General features: G+C 38.5%; 1 protein-coding gene across 2 annotated transcripts in view; it reads right to left on the bottom strand.

Moving 5' to 3' along the window:
* The window catches only part of PGGT1B (protein geranylgeranyltransferase type I subunit beta), a 75,825-nt gene extending 59,750 nt beyond the window's left edge, over positions 1–16,075 (bottom strand). The window contains exons 1-2 of one of the 2 annotated variants that reach the window (XM_021009520.2): positions 15,925–16,075; positions 10,651–10,769 (exon numbers count right to left, since the gene is read on the bottom strand). In XM_021009520.2, coding sequence (XP_020865179.1) covers positions 10,651–10,769; positions 15,925–16,064 — 259 coding nt within the window. In that variant the 5' untranslated portion in view covers positions 16,065–16,075. The remainder of the gene's footprint in view (positions 1–10,650; positions 10,770–15,924) is intronic. The other variant, XM_021009529.2, reaches the window with a different exon arrangement.
* Positions 16,076–22,657: the final 6,582 nt, after the last annotated feature.

Here is a 22,657-nt window from a genome sequence, read left to right as displayed (position 1 = left end):
AGTTAAAATGAAACTTTTATTTTTGCTAGGTAGTAAAATACAGCACAATATTAAATCAAGCCAAAAAAAAAGGCTATCAATTAAGATGTGTAGGGATAGATACTTGTACACCTTTTTTGCCTGCACTTGTGATTTCACTGGCATAGGGAACTCCCAGTGAGGTAAATCCCTCTATTAACACAGTTCAGCAACTACTACTTACAGACTCAGAACATTTCCTAGGGCACTGAGATGTTAAGTGACTCACCCAAGGATACACAGCCAGTCAGCCGGTCAGTATGTATCAGAGGTGGGACTTGAACAGAGGTGGGACTTGAACACAGGTCTTAATTCTTAGGCTGGTTCTTTAATCACTGAAACATTCATTCCTTCGTGTACATATATACACACATTTTAAGAAAATATACATGCTTTTCATTTAGGCTTTTCCAGTGTGAGGCTAAATAGTGAATGTCTTTGGGATGATGCTATATGAAAATTGTTAAATGAAATGGAAATACTGAAGCTCTGGGGTGTACATGATGACTGTCTTCAAGTATCTGAAGGACTAGCATGCAGAAGAGGGATCGTACCTCTTTTGCTTGGCCCCAAAAGGCAGAACTAGGTTTTGGTTAAATCATTTCCTAACAGAGCAGTCTAAAAGCAGATTGAGATACTGGGTTCCCTCTCACTAGAAGTCTATAATGTAAAGTTGGATGATTATCTGTCTGGTAAGTTGTTGAAAGGACTCTTGTTCAGGCATGAACCAGCCTTTGAAATCCTTTCCAACCCTGACATTTTGTGAAGTTAGCAGTTAAAAACTAACATGCAAAAGCAAAATACTCAGCCTATATATTCACTCACTAAAACTCTTATTTAAAACGTCATAGATAAAACCAGAAACGAGAACTTGATTACTAACACAGAAAAGAGAAGATATAGCAGAAACAGAAAGAAGCAAAATGGCAAGTGAGAAGACAGGAAAACTCAGTTGTGTCTATGTACTTTAAAAAAAAAAAAGGACTTTATGAAATTTGGCTTAAAACCACTCTGGTTGGAATATAACCATCCACACCATAAAAATAAAAGAATTCAGATTAAATCAAATTACTATTTTTTCTTTAGATACCCCAATCCCCAAAACTGAAAAGCTTTTTCCTGGCAAATAATGTTGTATTATCCCCCAAGTTTCTTTTTTAAAAAAGTAATGTCTTCCTAGACTCTTTTCTTTGCCTAGGAATTTAACAAAAAATGCCTGTTAGTATTGGTCAGGTCATTCATTACCTTTTCTGTTTTGCTTTTAGACTCTTTTCTTTGCCTAGGAATTTAACAAAAAATGCCTGTTAGTATTGGTCAGGTCATTCATTACCTTTTCTGTTTTGCTTTTCCTCATTTTGTTCCATGCCCCTTTCTGATACTGTTCCTTAGTGAACTAAACCTGATTGCTATTTTTGGTGTTAATTTTAAAGTCTCATCAATTTTTAGCTTAACTAAATTTTTTTTAAAAATTTCTGCTGATGCCAACTAAAAACATTTATTATCTATTACCTACATCAAAAGACAGCTAGAAGAGCAAGTAAGGACCCACAAGACAAAAAAAGGAAATCTCCGCGCCTATGGAATTTCCTCATAGTTTTTAATAGAGTTCAAATTTTACCTACAAATTTCCTAAGGAGAGACGAGTTCCATTCAACTGAACTCAATAAATACTTATTAAATACCTGATACTTGCAAAATCTGATATTAATGAACAAAAGTTTAGCACTTGGGGCAGCTAGGTGGCGCAGTGGACAGAGCACGGGCCCTGAAGTCAGGAGGACTTGAGTTCACATCCCGCCTCAAACCAAACGCTTGGCAGTTACTAGCTGTGTGACCCTGGGCAAGTCACTGAACCCCAATTACCTTAAAAAAAATTGAAAAAAACTAAAAAAAAGTTCAGCACTCATATCTTTCAAGGAATCTTGTGCATGCTCCTGAAAATAGGGACTGTTCTAATACAACTCCTGAGACATAGTAAATATTATGTAAGTGCTAGCTAGCAGCAGCAACAGCAGCATCACCATCATTATTACTTGCTGATTGACTGATTCTGACATTTTCATGGGAGACTGGAGGAGAGCTATTAAGGATAGCTCTATTGAATCTACTGCTCTACTGAAATACTTTTTATTAGTACATAAATAATAACAATTATGAGTGTTTTCTTGAAATTTTTGTCAACTGTATAATGGTAAAGATACAGTCAGTTTATTAATAAAGGTGGAAGGAAGGAAAGGAAGGAGGGAGGGAGGGAGGGAAGGAGGGACACAAAAGACACCCTCTTCCCTTCTAATACTCTCATCAACAATGCCCCAAAAGGTAATGGAAAAAGGCATAGTGAGTGTGAATAGGTAGCAACACATTACAAAGAATTATAAAAGGAGACATAGAGTAGAGGCTGTTATCAAAAAAAAATATGACTGGAAAGATAAGACTATGTCTTGTGATCAGAATGAGGAAGTGTCAATTGGAAGCCCATGGACTTGGACTCCACTAGTATTCTTGAGACCTAGGTAAAGAAGAAAAAAGGAATGCCTCTAACATATGGGGGTGGACTCCCTGTAATGAGCTCATGTAAGGCCATTGTATTAGATGGGAAAGCATGAATTTGATGTGATGTTTATGAATGGAGAGACTATTCCACAACAATGAGATCATAGATCCACTTGACCTTAAGCAAAATATTGTGATAGGTAAGCCTAGTGGGATAAATATAAATCTTATGGAAAACTATTAGGTTTACTCCAATTTAAAATGCCAATTTAATCATAACAATGTGGCAGATTTACTCTTCAGAATTCAATACCAGTCAATCTCTGGAAAAAGTTAAAAAAGGCTTTAATTTTTCTTTTTTCTTTATAACTGGTAAGGAGGACTATTATGCTAAGCATCACAGTAAACTAAACATGTTCAAGGAAATTATCTCCCAACTTCTTAACTGTTAAAGTATTATTTAATAGCACCATCTACTGTTCCAGTTTAAAAGTGTCAAAGCTAAAAAGTACCCAGTGAAGTCATTACATTACATTTTAGGAGCTAGAAAAATTCCAATCAGGCTACTCTGGATTCAAATCTTACTGTGTGCCATTAGGTAAGTCACTTAACGCCTTGGTATCTCAAGCAGCTCTCCAGATTACTGCTTTTATTCATTGGAATTGAGAGTTCCCTACATCAATAATATCACAAGTCTGAAACAAAAAAGAACAAAGAAAAGTACTGATCGAAATAATTATTTTCAGCCAATGTCATTGCATGGCACTTGCCTGATTTGTAACTTTTGAAAAAACGGCTTTCATTATGCATAACCCTATAGTGTTTTATAGTGTCCTGTTGTTGTTTAAGTACGTGTTCAATACAAAACCTTAAAGCTCTTCTTGACTGAAGCAGGCTATGTCACCTATCTCAATACTTTCCATAAGAACACATTTTAATGTAAAAAACAATAAAAAGCACAGTAATTAATGGACTGTTCCTTAAACAATATCTATCTAAAACCAAGAGCTAGCATTATCTAATAAAAATATGCTGGAAGGCTTTTCAGGTAAGATCAGGATAAAATAAAGATGGTCACTTTTTTATTTGTCACCACTTTTTTATTTGATATAATTCTACAAATCCGAGTGTAAGTAAAGAGGAAACAAATTTATAGCTTTTTGCAGGTGACAAAATGGTTTAATAAGAGAATCCTAGAGATTCTAGTAAAAATTAACAGAACCAATTAATAACTTCATTAAGTAGCAGGACATAAAATGTGCTCACAAAAACAATCATCCTTTCTGTACATTACCAACAAAACTCAGGAAGAGACATAAAGAAATTCCATTTAGAATGTACAAAATATCTAGGAGTCTACCTAACAAGCTACAATAGGAATTATATAACAACTTCAAAGCACTCTTTACAGAAATAAAGAATTACTTAAGTAATTGAAGAGATATTAAGCTCAGAGTTGGGCTTTGCCAATATAATAAAAATATTATCTATTATAATATCTGTAGGTCTCAATTCCCCATCTGTAAACTAGAAGATCTCAAGATTCCTTCTAACTTTAAATCCTATGACCACATATGATGATAAAGAAGGGGAGAGAAAGATGTTGTATCTAAGGCATTATTAATAACTTTTCTTTACTGCTGAATATTTCCACCCACCTTTTAGTTAACTCTAAGCTAATTAATTTGTCATACAGAGATTTTTACATATTCCAATATACAAGAGAATCCAGAGTACTCCTAAATATCTGCTCTACAACATTTTCCTCCCTACAAGCCTACCTGTGTTGCCTAAGACCACTAACTATCTAGATGGTCCCTATGGTGCTTCACCCCTCAATTTGCTAAAAGCTCCAATACTGCTTGTGACAGAGAACTGACTAAAAGAGATGAAATTAGCAACACAGGATAAATTAAAGAACTGGGAGGTTAGTGACAAAGGCTAAGTACAAAATAGTGGCAAAGAAGTCCACTGGGCTCTATGATGCTGCTTGAGGGGTTCAGGGACCCCTCAAGGACCAAAGTACAGGGCAGGATTATCTGGAAAGAATTCATGGGCTCAAGTAATCTTTAAGTCAAGTTGGCAAAGGATTATTGTCATGCTATTCAGCAGGTTCTTAAGGAACCTGCTACCTTAGAGGGGTACAATTAAAGTTTATATAGGAAAAACTGTAGCAAAACATGTTCCAAGTATGCTAACTAGGTGATTCAAGGAGGGATTAGGGAGTGGTTAAGGAGTAGTCAGTTCTTAAAGAAACATGCACTTTTATATATACTGCACAGGCATTTTAGCCAGAGTTCATCAGGAAAAGCCCACAAAGCACCCCTTAGGTCTGCTAGGTCACTAAGATAACTAGCTGTCAGGGCTGACTAAGAATTGTCCAGTCTGCCACTAATCAACATCTTGTTTGATAAGACAGATGTAGGGAGTCTTAAGTCTAGGATACATATAATAAGGAATCCAGAATGCATATGATGAGATAGGGAGTTGGCACAGATAGTTTGTGGTTACCAAATATCTTTATGAGCCAATACAAAGACAGTTCAAAATAACAATTCCTATAGGTGTGGTTTGTTACTGTACCAGGGAGAGAGATAAGTGTTTTGCTGGGGCTCACTCATGAGTGACTGCTAGCCAGGCATAGTGTCCTTGAGCTGGGGAGAAACTACCACAGATAGTGTTTTTTGAGATGAGAGGGAAATACGGTCTTAGAACTGGGGTCTGAGCACAGGCACCCAAGAATCCCATCATCTAGACTAAGAAGCTGAACCCAACTAGCACAAAGGGATGTCAGCTTCCAACTCTTGTCCAAAAATTCTGACAGTCAAGACTGTGGGATCAGGGAACAATATCTGGCAGTCAGATTCATTAAGGCTCAGCTAAGCAACTAAAAAGTTGGTCAAACGATGTTAATTTTTAAAAGAAAAGATTTATACAGTTATATTCACAAGAAGTCTCACAGAGGTGAGGGAGAAAGAGTTCTTCTCATTTCTATAACCACAAAAGGATAAATTAAAATTAAACTAAACCTAGGCACATCCAAGGAACCATACAATCCTTGTTCACACAATTTGTTCCTTAAAAGATCGGAAAATGTATTAGCTTTGTTTATGAATAACTGGTTGTGCTTTACTAGAATTCTTCTGATATTCAAATTGAGAACCCTCAAGTGGAGAAGGAATTACATGTTGCATTGCTTTAAGCAAGATTACTCAGCAAATGCACTGCTTTAGGGGGCAGTACTTACAGCAATGTGCAAAACCTGCAAACAAGTATAACCGGCTTAATAAAACAAATGTTTCCTAACAAATTGGAAGAATCTCAAAAGTGGAATGAAATGCTTCAAGAAACAGTGAATTTTCCCTGATGATACTAATCTTTCGTCAGTCAACAAGCATTTAAGTGCCTATTATATGCCAGGTACCATACTAAGCATCGTGATAGAAAGAAAGGCAAAAAAGCAGTCCAAGCTTTCAAGATGGTTGAATGGGAGTCTAAGGGGAGAAAACAACAGTATGTAAACACCACAAGATACATAAAGAACAAACTGGAAGTAATTAACAGAGCCAAGGCAGTAGCATAAAGGGAAATTAGGAAAGGCTTCTCACAGAAGGTGAGAAGCTAGGACTTCAAAGAAAATAGAGGGGCAGGTAGGTGGTGCAGTGGATAGAGAATTGGCCCGAGGACGTGAGTTCAAATCCGGTCTCAGACACACAACACTTACTAGCTGTGTGATCCTGGGCAAGTCACTTAACCCCACTGCCTAGCCAATTATAAAAGAAGAAGGTAGAAGATTGGAGTCAATACATGAGGGCAACTCAAATTCCAGGCAGTGATGACAAAAATGTCTGCAGTCAAGAGATGGAAACAACAATGAAGTCTCTGTCACTGGATTTCTGAGTAAGGGGGAATGGGAATGAGGTTTTCTCTTCTTAGAAAGAAAGGGCCAGATTATGAAGCTATGAAGTGTTTTGAATGCCACAGGATTTTATATTTGATCCTGAAGGTGAAGGAGCCATTAGAGTTTATTAAATGGGAATGACATGACATGGTCAGACTTATGTTTTAAGATCAATTTGGCAGATGAGTGCAGGATAGAGTGAAGAAATTTAAGGAGGGAGACCAATCAGAAGGGTACTGCAGCAGTTCAAGTGCGAGGTAATAAGGGCCTGCATAAGGGTAGCAGGGTCAGGAGAAAAAGGAGCATATACAAGAAAGAATTTATGAGGACAAAAATGACAGAACTTGGCAAATGACTGAAGGGGGGGGAGCATCAGAGAGAGAATAAGGAGTTAAGGATGCAAGATGGTGGGCTGTCATCAGTAATAGGAACATTATAAAGAGGGGAAGGTTGGGGGAGGGGGCACGAATAATGATTTCAGTTTTGGACATGTTCGAGTTCAAGATATCTATGAGTCATCCAGTTCAAGTCCAATAGGCAGTTGGAGATGTAAGACTGGAAATCAGGGAACAGGTTAGGGCTAGATAACTAGATATGCAAATCATCAGTAAAGAGATAAATCCATGGGACTTGATGAGATCACCAGCGAAATAAAAAGAGGGAGAAGAGGGTCCCAAACATAGCCCTGTAGAACATCCATGGTAGATGAAGATCTACCAAAAGAGACTGAAAAGAGCAGACAGGTGGGAGGAGAAGCAGGAGAGTAAAGAGTCTCAATAACCTAGAGAGAAGTGTGTATCAAGGAGAAGAGAATGAAAATGCTGCAGAGAAGCCAAGAAGGATGAGGACTGGGAAATGTAATTAGATACGGCAATTAAGAGATCATTATTTGTAACTCTAGAAAGCATTTTCTTTTGCGTGATGATATTAGAAGCCAGACAGCAGAGAATTAAGAGAGAGGGAGAAAAGGATGTGGAGGCCCCTATTATACATGTCGTTTCTGAGGGAAATTAGCCACCAAAAGAACAAAGGATATGGAATGAGAGTAGGATGGACAGATCAAGTGAGGGATTTTTGAGGATGGGAGAAACATGGGAAGGGAAAGAAGAATAAGCATTTATACAGCATTTACTATGTTCCAACTACTGTGCTAAGTACCTTTTAATATATATAGATAGATATAGATGGATATGTATATATATGATAAATTACATATTATATATTTATGTGTTTACATAATATATAATTTTACTTGATCCTTAAAATTTTGGGATTTTACCTTGGGAGGTAGGTGCTATTATCACTAAGTTACAGTTGAGGAAAGTGAGGTAAACAGAAGTTAAAAGACCAGCCCAAGAACACCCAACTAGTAAGTGTCTGAGGCTGGAACTGAACTTAGGTCTTCCTTACTCTAGGACCAATATTTTATCTACTGCACTACCTAGCTGCTTCCACTGTGTCACCAGCTGCCTCCACAGACATGTTTGTAGGCAATAGGGAAGCAATCAATAGAGAAAGAGTGAAGATATGTGAGAGACTGGGGATGACAAAGGGGACAATCTTCTGAAGAAGACAGGATGGAATAGTATGACGTGTGCATGTATAAAGGTGAGCCTTGACAAAGAGGACAGCTAACATATCATGTAAAAAAGGGGTGAAGGAGGACACAGTGAAAGAAGGGATCTGAGTCATGTCATATCAGTCAAAAAGCATTTATTAAATGCTCAAGATGTGTCAGATAAGGGATATATGTAAGATGAAGAAAAAGAGGGAGCTCTCAGCAAATGGCTTCAAAATTTTCAGCAAAATATGTGGCAAGATCCTCAGCTGAGAGGTTTGGGAGAAGGATAGTTACTGGAAGCCTGAGCAGTATGGAAAGGTTTGGAAAAGGCATTTTGGTGAGAGTGAATTTTTTTAAAAATTCTTTTTTATTATGAACATAACCATCCCACACGAAATTTCAATATATGAAAAAAAAAATGGGGAATGGGAGGGGCCTTGTTTAAAACCATAGACTTTCTGTTTTATTCAGCTGTGTTTTATAAGTGTAAGTGAATATATGCAGATTTTTACTACCTTGTTAAATTATATATATGTGTGTGTTAATATAGATAAATAATTTAACAAGGTAGCAAAAGTATTATTCTATTTGTATCCCGTTCTGCATTTTTTTCTGTGCATTAAAGTACACATATTATATATAAAATCAATTTTATCACTGTTCATTAAGCTAGCCAGCATCCAAAAATTCCTAAGTAGAAGTTCTCTCTTATAACAAATGTTTACCATACAGCAATATTTATAATACAACACACTGGTCATGTCGACAAAGCATATTTTATTGGGCATCTCTTGCCTATTACCACTTTCTCAAGAGGTAGGAAGTATGTTGCAACATTGCTTTATTGAAATTTACTATCCGCTTTGATTAGAGTTTCTGAAGACTTTCAGTTATTTTTCTTCATTATACTGTTACTGTTATCGCATAAATTGTTCTGGTTCTGCTCATTTTGGTGGATGTCAGTCTGTACAAGTCTTTCCACTTTTCTCTGAATGTCATATTGGTTACATCTTATAGTGCAGTACTATTTCATTATAATCCTATATGACAGTTTGCTCAACCATTGGCCAAATGACACGCACACCTAATTTGTGTCCAGGTTTTTGGCACTACGTATGCCACTACATACTGTACTATGTGCAGTCTTGTACATATGGTCCTTATCCCTGCCTTTGACCTCCTTAAATGCTTTTTGGTTGTGTTTCCAAATTTTTTTCCAGAATGGCCAAACCAATTCATAGCTCCATCAAAGTGTATTAGTCTGCCTTTTCTCCTACAACTCCAACAATTTATCCCCATCAAGCAAAGCATGGCTAGATGACTACTTGTAGGGTTTGTTGTAGAAAGGATCCTTGCATGAATAAGTTAATTATACAGCCTCTAAGGTCCCTTCCAACTGTGAGATTTTGTGATTATATGGATCATACACAAACACTTCAACTAGATGTGTTGGGATGGCTAACAAAAGCTTGAAAAATAACTATTAAATTGGCCCATAGTCATAAGAGGTTTAAATAGTTCACCTATAACTACACGTGAGTACTCCTGTCCAAGAAACTACCTTCAGGATTCCTATAAACATCTGCTATTTTAACATACCATTCTACCCTTCAATTTGAGTTTTGCTGTATCCAATGTAACCACAGAGGCAAAAACTCCATTTACCTTATAACACTCTTACCTTGCCATCCCAACTCCCAGTAAAAGAAATACACACAAATAAAGCTTTTACTTGGCTGGCAATATTCCTGATAAAGTCCCATTTACATGAGCAAATAAGTTTTGCTAAGGCCACAGGCCAAAGGAACCGTGCCAATAAGCAAGGTTGTGACCTATAAAAAAGCTGAAATATCTCAAAGCATAGATTCAGAAGCAGTAACAAGCTTCTTACCACCTGGAATGCTGTAAAGACTGAAAATTTGAAGGTCAGAGATAGGACCCCAAAAGCCAGGCCCTGTGAAAATGAAATGCCATATATCAACGCAGCCCCATCATATCTTTACTAGGCCAAGTGTTTGCAGAGTGTATACCCCTTGCAGGTGTTACAAAAGAAAAATGGAAACAATTATCTGTAATTATGTGCATGGTTTTATTTCTATTCAAGGAGGAGCAGTATTACTGAGCAGACCTCAAAGGTGGGAGGGATAGATCACCTCAATTTATCTTGTGTTTGCCTATATAGCTCAAGTATCAAAGAACTAAATTCTCATCAACCAAAATCATAAGGAAAGAAGTAGCAACACCTTTCATTTAAATAGGACTTTTATTCCGATTTTACATAAGAATAGAACTTTAGTTCCAGATTTAGTTAGACTCTCTGAGTGTTTATACCTCCTTGTATGCTTAGGAGATAGCATGCTTTGCGTACAGAAAGAAGATGATTAAAGAATATTTTGTATATTTTATAAAACCACATTGTAATGAATTGTTTTTTACCTTATAAAAACTGTAATTATGGTAATTAGTTAATTCTATGTAGAATACACAAACCTATTCCATAGTCACTTCCAGGAAAATGAGCAAAATAACAAAATAAGCAAACAAATGAACAAACAAACAAAAAAAAACCCTATGAAATTCATGAAGAGCTGCAAAACTACAGACTAGGTCCAAGAGCCAAAAGCACTCAATATTAAATAAAATATATAAAAAAGAAAGATGCTAAAAACTCACTCACTGTCTTCTGTGGGAAGAACCTGCAGGGAGTAAATCCATTCTATGATATCATCTTTGTTCACCACATCTAATGAATCCAACATATCCAGCCCAGAGAGTGCAAAAAATGCAATTGTCAACCTAGAATGTGCAGGGAAAAGGGCAAAATCCACCATAACTATCAAACCATTGAACTCCATATGATCACAGACAAAGATGAACTCATTCTAATTTTGCAATAACTTTATTAGTACTTCAATTCTGTTTAATCCAATAAAAATACTTGCCTCTCCTATGAATCATATGATGAAAAAACATTGAGGGGCACGAGGGAAAACTGAGGAATGGGCACCTGAGAGCAAAACATGAGTTAAAGAAAAAAAGAATCTATATAATCTTATTAATAAAAGAAAAAAATATAATGCATAATTACCAATATTTACTGAGAAATTGTAATGTATACATAACAACTCATTTTCTGTCCAATCAGCCAAAAACACTCTTATAGGGGAATGTTTACTTCTTAAAGTACAAATTATTCAAAATAAGTCACTTTTGGTGTTCATATAAATATACCAAGAAAGTTCTTCCTGTAAAATATACTGATATAGTATAAATTAAATATCATAGATTATAAATTATCATAAAATGAACTGGAGCAATGAACAGAAACACTTGGAATATGAGCATTATCTCAGAACAGAGTAAAAATATTTTCCCAAATTCAACAATCAATCAGTATTACAAACAGTTGTCCTTTTTTATTGTACAGGGCTTAATACAGCTATAACTTCATCTCCTACTACAAATAAAATTAATATACAGTATTATTTGCTATAAAACTATAACTTCATTTCAGAATTTTAAGAATTTCTATGCATTTACTTTAACAGAAAAATTTTTACTTCTTTATATGCATTTTTCTGATACCATCTTACAAGATCTTTGTTTTCCTCATTTTAAAATTAAAATGAATAAATAATTTAAGGCCCCTTCATCTAAAGTACAGAAAGCTAATACATGTTTAGGTAAACATATGCAACATTTCAGTTGACAATTTTTTTTTTTTGGTGAGACAATCAGGGTTAAGTGTTACATATCCGAGGCAGCATGTGAACTCAGGTCCTCCTGACTCTGGGGCCAATCTGCTCTATCCACTGCACCTCGTAGCTGCCCCTCAGTTGACAATTTTAAAAACAGATCACGCAATCACAGCAATTAGAAGGGATTTCAAAGGCCATCTAGTCTAACCCCTTCATTATACAAGCGAGGAAACTGAAGTCCTGGGTTAACTGACTTGCCCTGGACCACACAGGTAGTTAAGTGACAGGAGGAGATGATTAAAAAAAAATAATAAGAAAGAAGGAAACAAAAGAAAATAAGACCCAATACATAGTTTAGGGCAGTATAATAATCATTCACTAAAACCAGTACTTTTTACTCTACAATCACTAATAAAAACCCTTGCCACTAAAAAGAGAAAAATGGTTGACAACAGGAAGGTATAAAAATTTATTTTTGTGGAGACAGTATTCCCAAGTTTTGGGATTTATGTGCCCTGGTCAATCCCAGGACTAGCACCTATATCTACCTTCAACTGAGCAAAAGGCTATACTCACTTCAGGTTCTCACTCAAGACTGTGATAGATAAATCAAAATACATGGAGAATGATGTTTACAAAAGTTTAAAAGGTAAATTACATTTACCTTCTGTAGCAAAGGTCAAATCCTTTGAAAGGAAGTACATTACTAAACAGCTGTTTACGAAGTACTGATGACATTACCTCCATTCATAAACTCCACTGCAATCCGGTCTAAACGTTATCAAAGTATTACTTTATTCGAATGATTCTCCTTCTACACAATGATAAAATGCTGACTCTTGATTAAAGTAAGGCAAAAAACCCAGCAACTAGCAAAAGTGATTAATAAGTTTCTACAGTCTTGGAGGCTACTGCAAAACCTTTTCTTAAAAGGTATACCTTCAATTTCGTAAGTTAGAGTACTTTTACACCTTACTCCATACCACCTGTATTTCAATTAATAGTTTATTTCATCTGGCATATTATTATAAATGCTAAAATACCTCCCCTAAATGAGCTGCAGTTATAGACTGAATAGCTGGTCTTCCTCTCAGAAATGTCCTAATACCTATTTGCAATACCCAGGAATTTTTAGCCACAAGAGAAATTGGACAATGGAGGCTAGGGCCAATGGATGTTCTACAAGGTCTACCTTTTCTTTCCATTATCAGAATACAACAGCAAAAAAATACAATAATAATACACAACAAAATTAAAAAATGCAACTTACAGATCTCTCCACCATTCACAGAAAAGAAACCCAGCTCAATACCATGATTTCAATAGCTATATTTTTTTACTTAAATTTATTACATGACATTTTAGTTAACCAACACATTTATGGTGTTAGCAGAAAAGGAAATCAAAAAGAATTCATATTAGCATAAGAGATCTCAGATTAGTGGGAGCAGAAAAAAGCTAACAATAACCAATCTACATTTCAACCATTTCCTTTTTTCTTAGTAACTTATTTGATTAATCCTCCCAAAGTACTTATTAAAGGGACAGAATAATATCACTTGCCAAACTAAAAGAAAGGTATAGAGAACTAACCTGACCAAAATCACACACATGAAAGCAGGAAAATGAGACATCAAAAGTTTAGTCTGTGACTCCCCCTAAAGTCTCTCATAAAACAAAGTAATTTCATCTGTACCAGCAAAAACACACGAACATAAAGATTGCTATACTAGGTAAGACCTTTTCTTTGACCAGTGGCACCTGAAAGTGCTTAGGATATAGGGCTTGGTTGCTCTCTAATCAACTTACAAAGGTTAACAATGTATCTTAAAACCTTTGTTTCCTTTATTAATCATCATGGGCTTCTCACCTATCATGATCTATTTACTCTTCCACTACACCTCAGATACACACTCTTGACCTTGCTTAATGAATCAAATATTTATTAAGTAGCTACTATGTGCAAGCACTATGCTGAAGTCCTGATGATTCAAAAAAAAGCAAAAGACAATTCCTGAACTCACAGAGTTTATAATCTAATGAACCCAAAACTGTTGCATCTCCTTAATCAAGAACACTGATCATAAGCTTCTATCATTCCATCTATTATTCTTTTCCCCTTAACCGATACTTCATCTTCACAATGACCACCAATTTTTCTACTTTTCAGTTTTTTTCCATGTAATCACCACTGCTCTAGATACCTTCTCTTCACTCCTTAATCTTAGTCTTATGGTGAATCTGTACAACTTTACTTGTCTCTACTCTCAAATGCTGTGTGTCCTATTATTGTTCATCCCTGCCAAACCCCAATCCTGGATTACTCTCAGTTTGCCACATCTGGTCCTACTCATGTGTCGATGAACAGAACTGAAGTCATGAAACCAAGCTGGCTGGGTCCACTAAACATTTGTATTATCTAATTTCACCTGAGTGTTCACTATAGCAAAGGCAATAATTTTACTTCTCCCTGAGTCTCCATCTCACTCCAGTGACAGTATCAAACTGTCCCTTCTCTCGAGTTCCACAGCACTCCCTCTTCCTGCACTTTCAGCTGTAAACCTAACCTCATCTCACAGCCACCACATGAACTATTCCAATAGCTTCCTGACTTGAGATCGCCATGCCTTCCTATACCCATCCATCCTCCACAAAGCCACTAAAATAATTTTCCTAAAACACAAATCTAACCATGTCACTACTCCACTCATTAAACTGCAGTGACTTCTTATCACCTCTAGGATTAAATATAAACCACTGTATTTAGGTCTTTTTACAACTTGATGGTATGAAGTTAAACTATTGATAGTATTGGATATGGAGTCAGGAACACCTAAATTCAACTTCCATCTCAGACACTTATTAGCTGTGTGACCACAGGCAAGTCATCAAACCTAGCTCAGCCACAATTTTCTTATCTATAAAATGGAGCTACAAATAGCACTTATTTCCCAGGGTTGTGAGAACCAGATAAGACAAATTCAGCAAAGACTTTGCAAAACTAAAAGTGCCTTCCTCCAAATAACTTTGTATTTATTTTGTATATTTACATTTTGCGCGCTTATATGTGTTTATCTACGAACAAGGAAAATATTACCAGCCAAAAGTAAGTTTCTTGAAAGCAGACACTTTTGTATTTGTATATTTTGTCTGGTGTCCCCTTCTCTTCTATACTATTTCACTTGGTTATCTCATCAGCTCCCATCTCACCATCTTTATGCACATGACTCTCAGATCTACTTTAATCTTAACCTCTGTCTAGTGCTCCAGTTTCACATCTCTGACTGTTTTTCAGACATTTTGACCTGAATATCCGGTAGACGTCTTAAACTCATTAGGTCCAAAACTGAACTCATTATCTTTCCCACCAATCTACCTTGCCCTACCCCCTCTTTCCAACTTCCCCATTCCGGTCGACGGTACATGTCACTCAGGCTCAAGATGGTGATGTCATCTCTCTCAACCACTATGTGCAATCAGCTAAATCCTGTCGTTTCTATTTTTCTATGTCTCCTATGTCCCCTTCTCTCCTTTGACACTGCAACCACTGTGAAACAAGCCCTCAAACACCCCCTGCCCAGACTGCTGCAATAGCCGGCCGGCCTCGGGCCTCTCCATTCCAAGCCGCCCTCCACGCAGCGGTCAAGCTGCTCTTCCTAACCATGGCCACTCTTCACCTCCCGTTCTGACCACTCCCATTCAATAAACTCCAGCGACTCCGTACGGCCTCCGTGATCCCATGTAAAACCATCTTTGGCTTTCCAAACCCTTCCTGCTTTGTCAGTCTCCAGGCACTCGGCGGGGCAGGGACCCGGCCCCAGCCGGCCTCCCCGCACGGGCTCGGGGCCTCCTCATTGGCTGGTCGTCCGCCCGCATCCCAGCTTCCCGAAGTCCCGCCCCAGGGCCCCTCCCGCGGTCCCGCACACACCCCGCCGCACGCGGCCGTGCGGCCGTCTGCACGCCATCTCCCCCCCACAGGAATTATCTTGGCCTTTCTTTGTATCCTCAGCGCTTGGGGCAAGGTCCGGCTCCCATAAATACGTATCGAGCGGCCTGAATCCCTGCACGCCTAAGCAGTGTCTGACACACAGTAGGCAGTTTAAGAATGCCCGTCGGCGTCCTGCCCATGGTCACATCGGTAACACGCTGCAGAACCGAGGCGGGCACCCACCTCCACAGCCTCTTCCCCCGCAGCGCGCAGACCCAGAAAAATGCCAACCGCAGCCGCCAAGCCTCCCTCGGGCAGTGAGTACCTGCTCGTTTCGAGGGAAGAATAGCGCTCGGGCAACACCTGGAGACAGCGCTGGAAGAATCGGACATGCCGGTCCCGTAAGAAATCGAGCCGCTCCACATCTCCGTCAACCAAGGTCAACCGCTCCCCCTCCGCCGCCATCTTGCTCTGGATCAAGTACCACGCCTCTCACCGGAAGCTTTTCAACCTCGGCAGAAGTCCCGCCCCCCGGCGCCGATCCTGCCGTCACGTGACGCCCGAAGCGCCGGGAAGGAATCTCATTGGTTTCTTTTGAACCGCGGAAAGTTTAAAACTCTCCTGCCCGAGCTCGAGCTGCGAGGCTGGGGCTTCTCTCCCGAGAACTTCAAGCCCTCGGCCCACGTGTGGAGAGCTGGGCGTGCGTTGTGTTGTGAACCTTATTAACAGCACCCCACCCCACCGCCGTGGCCTTTGCCCCAAGCGTGTTTTGTGGGTCAGTTAACAGATCAAGCAATTACAGGGGCCTGAAAATGTTAACAATTCTAGTCTTCAAATTAAGTTAACCACAAGAAATGACTTTGAGAAAACTCCATCAACTCATTTTGGTAGCTCCTCCAGTTCACAGACATGCTCAGCTAGCTCTCCCTTCCCTCCCTCTCCCTCCTTCCAGAGTCAGTAACTTCTGCAATTTAGAACCCTGAGGAGGAAGTGACTTATCCAAGGTCACCAAGCCTGTGCTGATCTTGCCTACTCCAAAGCCAATTCCGATATTCTCTGAAGCGCACACACACACACACACACTTTAAACAGTCTGGACAGCTAAATAAATGGGAAGCTAGGTGGCCCAGTGGCTAGTGAGCTGGGCCTGGAGGCAGGAAGACCTGAATTTAAATCCAACCTCAGACATTTGCTGTGTGATCCTTCCAAATTCACTTAACCTCTGTTTGCCTTAATCCAGTGAAGCAGGAAATGGCAAACCACTCCAGTATCTTTGCCAAGAAAAGTCCATAGGCAGTATGGTCCACAGGGTAGCAAAGAGTCTGACACACTGAACAGCAACAGCTGACCTCCCTGCCTTCCCCTCCTCCCCAGCAGTACCTTCTCTATCCCCAGCAATCTGACTTGTGTTTCTGCCACTCTTTGGAAATTGTTCATTCTGAGGTCAGCAGTGATCTGATCACCAAATACTTTCCTCAGTCCTCATCTTTCTTGTCAAAATAATCTTTCTAAGGCACAGGTCTGACTATACCATTCTTTTGGTACCACACCAAAAACTTTCAGTAGCTCCCCATTATTTTTAGGACAAAATGCAAATAATATAAACCCTACACAATTTGGTTGTCACCTACTTGTAACTCATACCACTCCACTTCCTTAACTCTCTCTCTCTCTCCCATTTCTTGCCTCTGAGACCTCCTCAATTTCTTGATTGCACTCCCCCTCCTCATCTTCCTGTCCAAGTATCCTTGTCTTCCTTCAAGAATTAGCTATTTTACCACCTCTCTTAGGCTTACTCTGATGCTTCCAGTTCATATTTTCTCCTCAGTTTTCCTTGTTTCGAATTTCCACCTCATATCAGAATATAAATTCCTTAAGAAAACATATCTGTTGCATTTTTGTCCTTTGTCTAGCATCTAACATCTATGCAATGCATATAATGGACCTTAATTAATGCTGAATTGAATTTTACTTCTATGTACCATGAATGTCTCTCCTTCCTGATATTTCTACCTAACAGCTTCTTGATATCTTTTATGGGTTCCAATCCCATTAAATAAAAGTGTCCCCCAAAGCACTATGGTCACCTTCGCTGTCTTGGAAATATCCTCCATTCTCACAACTACATGTAAATGACTCCTAAATCTATATATCCATCTCTTTCCTGAGCTCCAATCCTGCAATTCCAGCTAATTGCTGACAGAAAGAATTTCTCTGGGCCTCAGTTTCCTCATCTGTAAAGACAGGTTTGGCCTAGACATCCTTAAAGTCCCTTCTCAGCTCTTTTCATGATTCTGTTATCTCTATCTGGATGTTACGAGTTATCTAGCACTCGAAATGTCCAAAATTTGATGCTCTTTCTCATGGTATTTTCTGTCACTAAGACTTGGAACTGCAGAGACTTCACTGAATCTTCCCTCTCTCTTCCTTTATACTCATATCAATCAGTAAGGTTCTGTTCCCACCACAAATCCATCCTCTCCACTCTTGGCCACTATCTTTCAATTAGAGGTTCATCTTTTCCTACTTACATTAAGTTTTCTAACTGTTCTGACTCCATTCTTTCTCCTCTCCTTCAGACAAATGTTAAATTAATCTTTCTAAAGGACAGATGTGATTCCTGCTTAAGAGCCTTCAGTATTGGCCTACTGCCTGAGATGAGATACCAGGTACAGGGACTGAGTCTACAGAAGGTCTTGGCCCTCTTTTTTAACTTTCATGGTTTTAATTATCATCTCTATGCAAATGGCTTCCAGAGTGCTAGTTCCATATCATCAACTATCATACATTTCAAACTAGGTGTCCTGAAATTACCTTAAAATCAACTTGTTTTAAAAAAAATTTCATCTTTCCTCATAAAACCACCAACCCTCTTCCAAACTTCCCTATAATTGTCAAGGGGACCTCTATCCTTAATTAGTCACTCAGGTTCACAGCTTTAGTGTCACTATGAACTCCTCACTCTCCACAGCTAGGTGGTACAGTAAAGTGCTGGGGCTACAGTCAGGAAGACTCATTTTTCTGAGTTAAAATCTGGCCAGACACTTTTTGTGTGACCCTGGTCAAGTCACTTAACCCTGTTTGCTTCAGTTTCCTCCTATGTAATCTGAACTGGAGTAGGAAAAGGCAAACCATTCCAGTTATCTTTGCCAAGAAAACCCCAAATGGGGTTATGAAAAGTCAGACACAATTCAAACAACTGAATAATACCAAAAATCCCCATGAAATTTCGCAAATGTCCCCTTCACTCACCTCTTGAACTACTATAATAATAGTCTCCTGATTTATCTCCCTGACTCAGCACTCCCCCACACCAACTCCAATTCATCTTCCCCAGTTGCCAAAGTGATATTCCTAAAGTGTAGTATTAGTAACAGTAGGATCACAGAATTTGAGAATTGGAAAGGACCTCAGCAAACCATCTTGTCCAACCTATAGGTGAAGAAATATCCACTATAACATAGCAGACAAGTGGTCATGAAGCCTCTACTTGAAAAGCCACTGCTTCTCAAGGCAAGCCATTCCATTTTTGGACTCCATTTTGAGCTCTAATTGTCAAAAATTTTTCCTAAGATCAAACCTAAATTTGCCTCTTTGCAATTTCTACCTATTATTCCTGGCTCTACCTTCTGGGACTAAACATAAAATCGAACTCCTCTCTACTGGGCAGTCCTTCAAATACTTGAAGTATCTTGTCTCCCTTGAGTCTTCACTTCTCTATTCCTCTTTCAATTAATCTGCATATTACAAATATTCAAGACCCTTCACCAACCTGGTTGCCCTCCTCTGCAAACTCTCTGGCTAATCAATGTTCTTCTTAAACTGTGATGCCAAGAACAGAACACAATGCTGCAAAGGTTGACAAGGACAGAGTACAGTGAGACTATCACCTCCCTCATCCTTGAAGCCATGCCTCTCAATGTAGGCCATGATTATATTAACTTTTTTTTGGTTGCTACATCACACCATTCACTTCTATTGAGCTTACAGTTCTATAAAACCCCTAAATCTTTTTTGTAACAAATGCTAACAGAACTTCTCCTATCTTGTACCTGTGAAGTTAATTGTGACCAATTATAAGTTCTTACATTTCTCTCTTTCAAATTTCATCCTTTTTCAGTAATCATTTTTATTGCAGTGAAGAAATAGACAACAAACTTGGCAGGAAGGATTTCTGAACTTGTGCTGTCAAAAAAAAAAAGTCCCCTATTCAAAACTTAGTGGAAAGACCTCCCAGAATTTGTGCTTCATCTTCAAGAATTCATGGACTCTTGCCTCTCCTTGTACCACTGGCTTAGATCAACACATTTTAAAATGAAATTTTATCTTTCAGGGCAGCAACAGATTTTTTAAAAGGATAAAGTCCCCCAATGACCAAATGTATTTTCTTATGACCGAGTTAAGTCCTCCAAGACACTGTCTTCAGCATCTGTACTTACTATCAGCCTGCATCTTTCTCAGGAACAGATATCCAAAATTTTTCTGATAGCCTTATTTGTTCCTGCTGTGGCCTGAATTGGTTTTTCTCTATCATTCCCCTCTCTTCACCTCACTCCCCAACTTTTCATCTTCCTTTTATGCATTGTTTTCTCCTATTAGAATGTGAGTGGGCAGGGACTGTCTTTCTCTCAGCTAGCATTTGTATTCTCAGCCCTTAGTACAGTCCCTAGTACATGGTAAGCACTTAATAAATGTTTGTTGATTTGATTTGGATCAGAACAGCTGAGTTTGATACAAGTTCTTATCATTTCCTTTAAGAATTAACTTTTGGGGGGCAGCTAGCACTGGCCCTGAAGTCAGGAGGACCTGAGTTCAAATTTGACCTCAGACCACACTTGATACTTACTAGCTGTGTGACCCTGGGCAAGTTACTTAACCCCAACTGCCTGAAAAAAAAAGTAAAAAATAAATAAAAATAAATAAAAATAAGAATTAACTTTTGGGGCTTGAGACAAACAATACCTGGTCTCATGTCAGGGTACTGTTCAGATATATTTTTCACCCAAGGAGCTTCTGATTTCAATAAGTGAACCATTCTCTTCAATAACAATATTAACAGGAAGGTGAGACCTTATCTTGAACAAAAAATCCATGGTAATGCCTTTGATCATATTTTGCATTTTACTGTAGATTGCATCAACTGTTACAAGTTCTCTCTGACTTCTGGGCCACATATGGTGAGCTGTTTTCTGTTCTTACCAAGGAGACTAAGCTCAACATTGATAAGGTGGAGAAATTGCTATGCAGGATTCTTTCAGAGAGATGTCAACATTTTCTGGGATGTCAACAATCTGGGCACTTAGAATGGTCTTCATTTGTTTCAATGGGCTAAAGAGAGCTGATTTCCACCGTATTAGATTCTGTACAGTGCTCAAGACTGTCAAGATTTTTTTCTGGATCTGGTCATCCTCTGTGTTCACTATCCCTCCCAGCTTTCTGTCAAATGACCATGTTATATATGTCTGAAAATGCCACCTCTACTACTCAATAAACTATAGTGACTCTCTAATGATCAAATGAGATAACATATGTAAAGCACTTTGCAAACCTTAAAGCACTATATAAATGCTGGTTATTATTATCATTATTATTATTGTTATTACCTCCAGGATAAAATACAAACTCCTTTGGCACTTACAACTCTTTACAAACTGGCCCCATCCAGGTTTTGCATACATTACTCTCCTCCTTCATACACTGTTATTCAAACAAATGGGTCTTGCTATTCCTTACGCACAACATTCCTGTCTCTGTGACTCTGCACAGGTTCTTTTCCTCCATATCTAGAATGTACTCCCTTCTCACATTCACCTCATCTGGTTTCCTTCAAGACTCAATTCAAGGATCACCTTCAATATGAAGCCAATCCTAGTCACCCCAAATGCTAATATCTTCATACTATCACAGATTTATAAGTGGAGGGGCCCTTAGAGATTATCTAGTCAAACCCCACATTTTACTGATTAATCAACTAAGATCCAGGAAGATGAAGTAATTTGCCAATGGTCACACATGCAGTAAGTGGCACAGCTGAGATTTGAGCCTCAGTCCAGTGACTCCAAGTTCAGCTTTTTTCCATGGTACCACACTTCCTCCCATCCTTTGTACCTGTTTTGTATGAATTTATACATATGCTCATGTGGTCAAGAATGTAAATTTCTTAAGGAATGAGACTGATTTGTTTTTGTCTTTGCCTCTCTCAGAGTGCCTGGAATATGGTAGTGTAGCTGCTTAATAAATGTTAATGGAAAGAAATTAACAACCAAGAGAAAGATTATAATTTAGCAACAGGCCAAATATTCTTTACTCTAAAAGGAATGCCACATCAGTAGTTAGCTATGCATATCCAAATAATGACGTACTGATTTGGCTTCACATTAACTGGGTACCTACTGGCAAAAATGTCTTCCTGGGGAACACAGTACAAGGTCTTAAAGTCCCTCTACCTGAGAATGCCCTCACTCTGAGAAAAGGGGCCAGAAAGATAACTGAGAATCTTTTACTACTCAGGATCTCATCCTCATCCACTAATTCTCAACAAGGAGAAAGGCTTAAAGGGAGGATTAGAATAGCTAAAAAGAAAGCCAATAAAGAAGAAAGCACAAAATATCGTGTCAGACATTAGACAAATTTTTTAGATTTTTTTGGCTAGAAGTGACCTTAGAAGCTGTTAAATTCAATCTCTGTATTTTACAGGTAAAGAAACCTTTTGTGGTAGTTGTTTCGTCATTTTTTAGTTGTATCTGACTCTTTGTAACCCCATTTGGGGTGTTCTTGGTAAAGACAATGGAGTAGTTTGCCATTTCCTTTTCCAGCTCATTTTACAAGTATGGAACCCAGGCAAATAGAGTTAAGTGACTTGCCCTGGCTCACACAGCTAGTAAGTGTCTGAGGCCAGATCTGAACTCGCAAAGGAGTCTTCCTGACTTCAGGCCCAACACTATCCACTGTGCCATTTAGCTGCCAACTTAGCCTGAGAGAGGTTAAATGACTTGCCCAGGGTGACATAGCTAGTAACTATCTGTAGCATAATTTGAACTGAGGTCTTCTTGATTCCA

Source organism: Phascolarctos cinereus, unplaced genomic scaffold (genome assembly GCF_003287225.1).
Source record: "Phascolarctos cinereus isolate Bilbo 61053 unplaced genomic scaffold, phaCin_HiC Scaffold_4;HRSCAF=312, whole genome shotgun sequence".
Classification (NCBI taxonomy): Eukaryota; Metazoa; Chordata; class Mammalia; order Diprotodontia; family Phascolarctidae; genus Phascolarctos; species Phascolarctos cinereus.
Note: the sequence above shows the minus strand (reverse complement) of the source record. Positions and strands in the feature narration are given on the sequence as shown.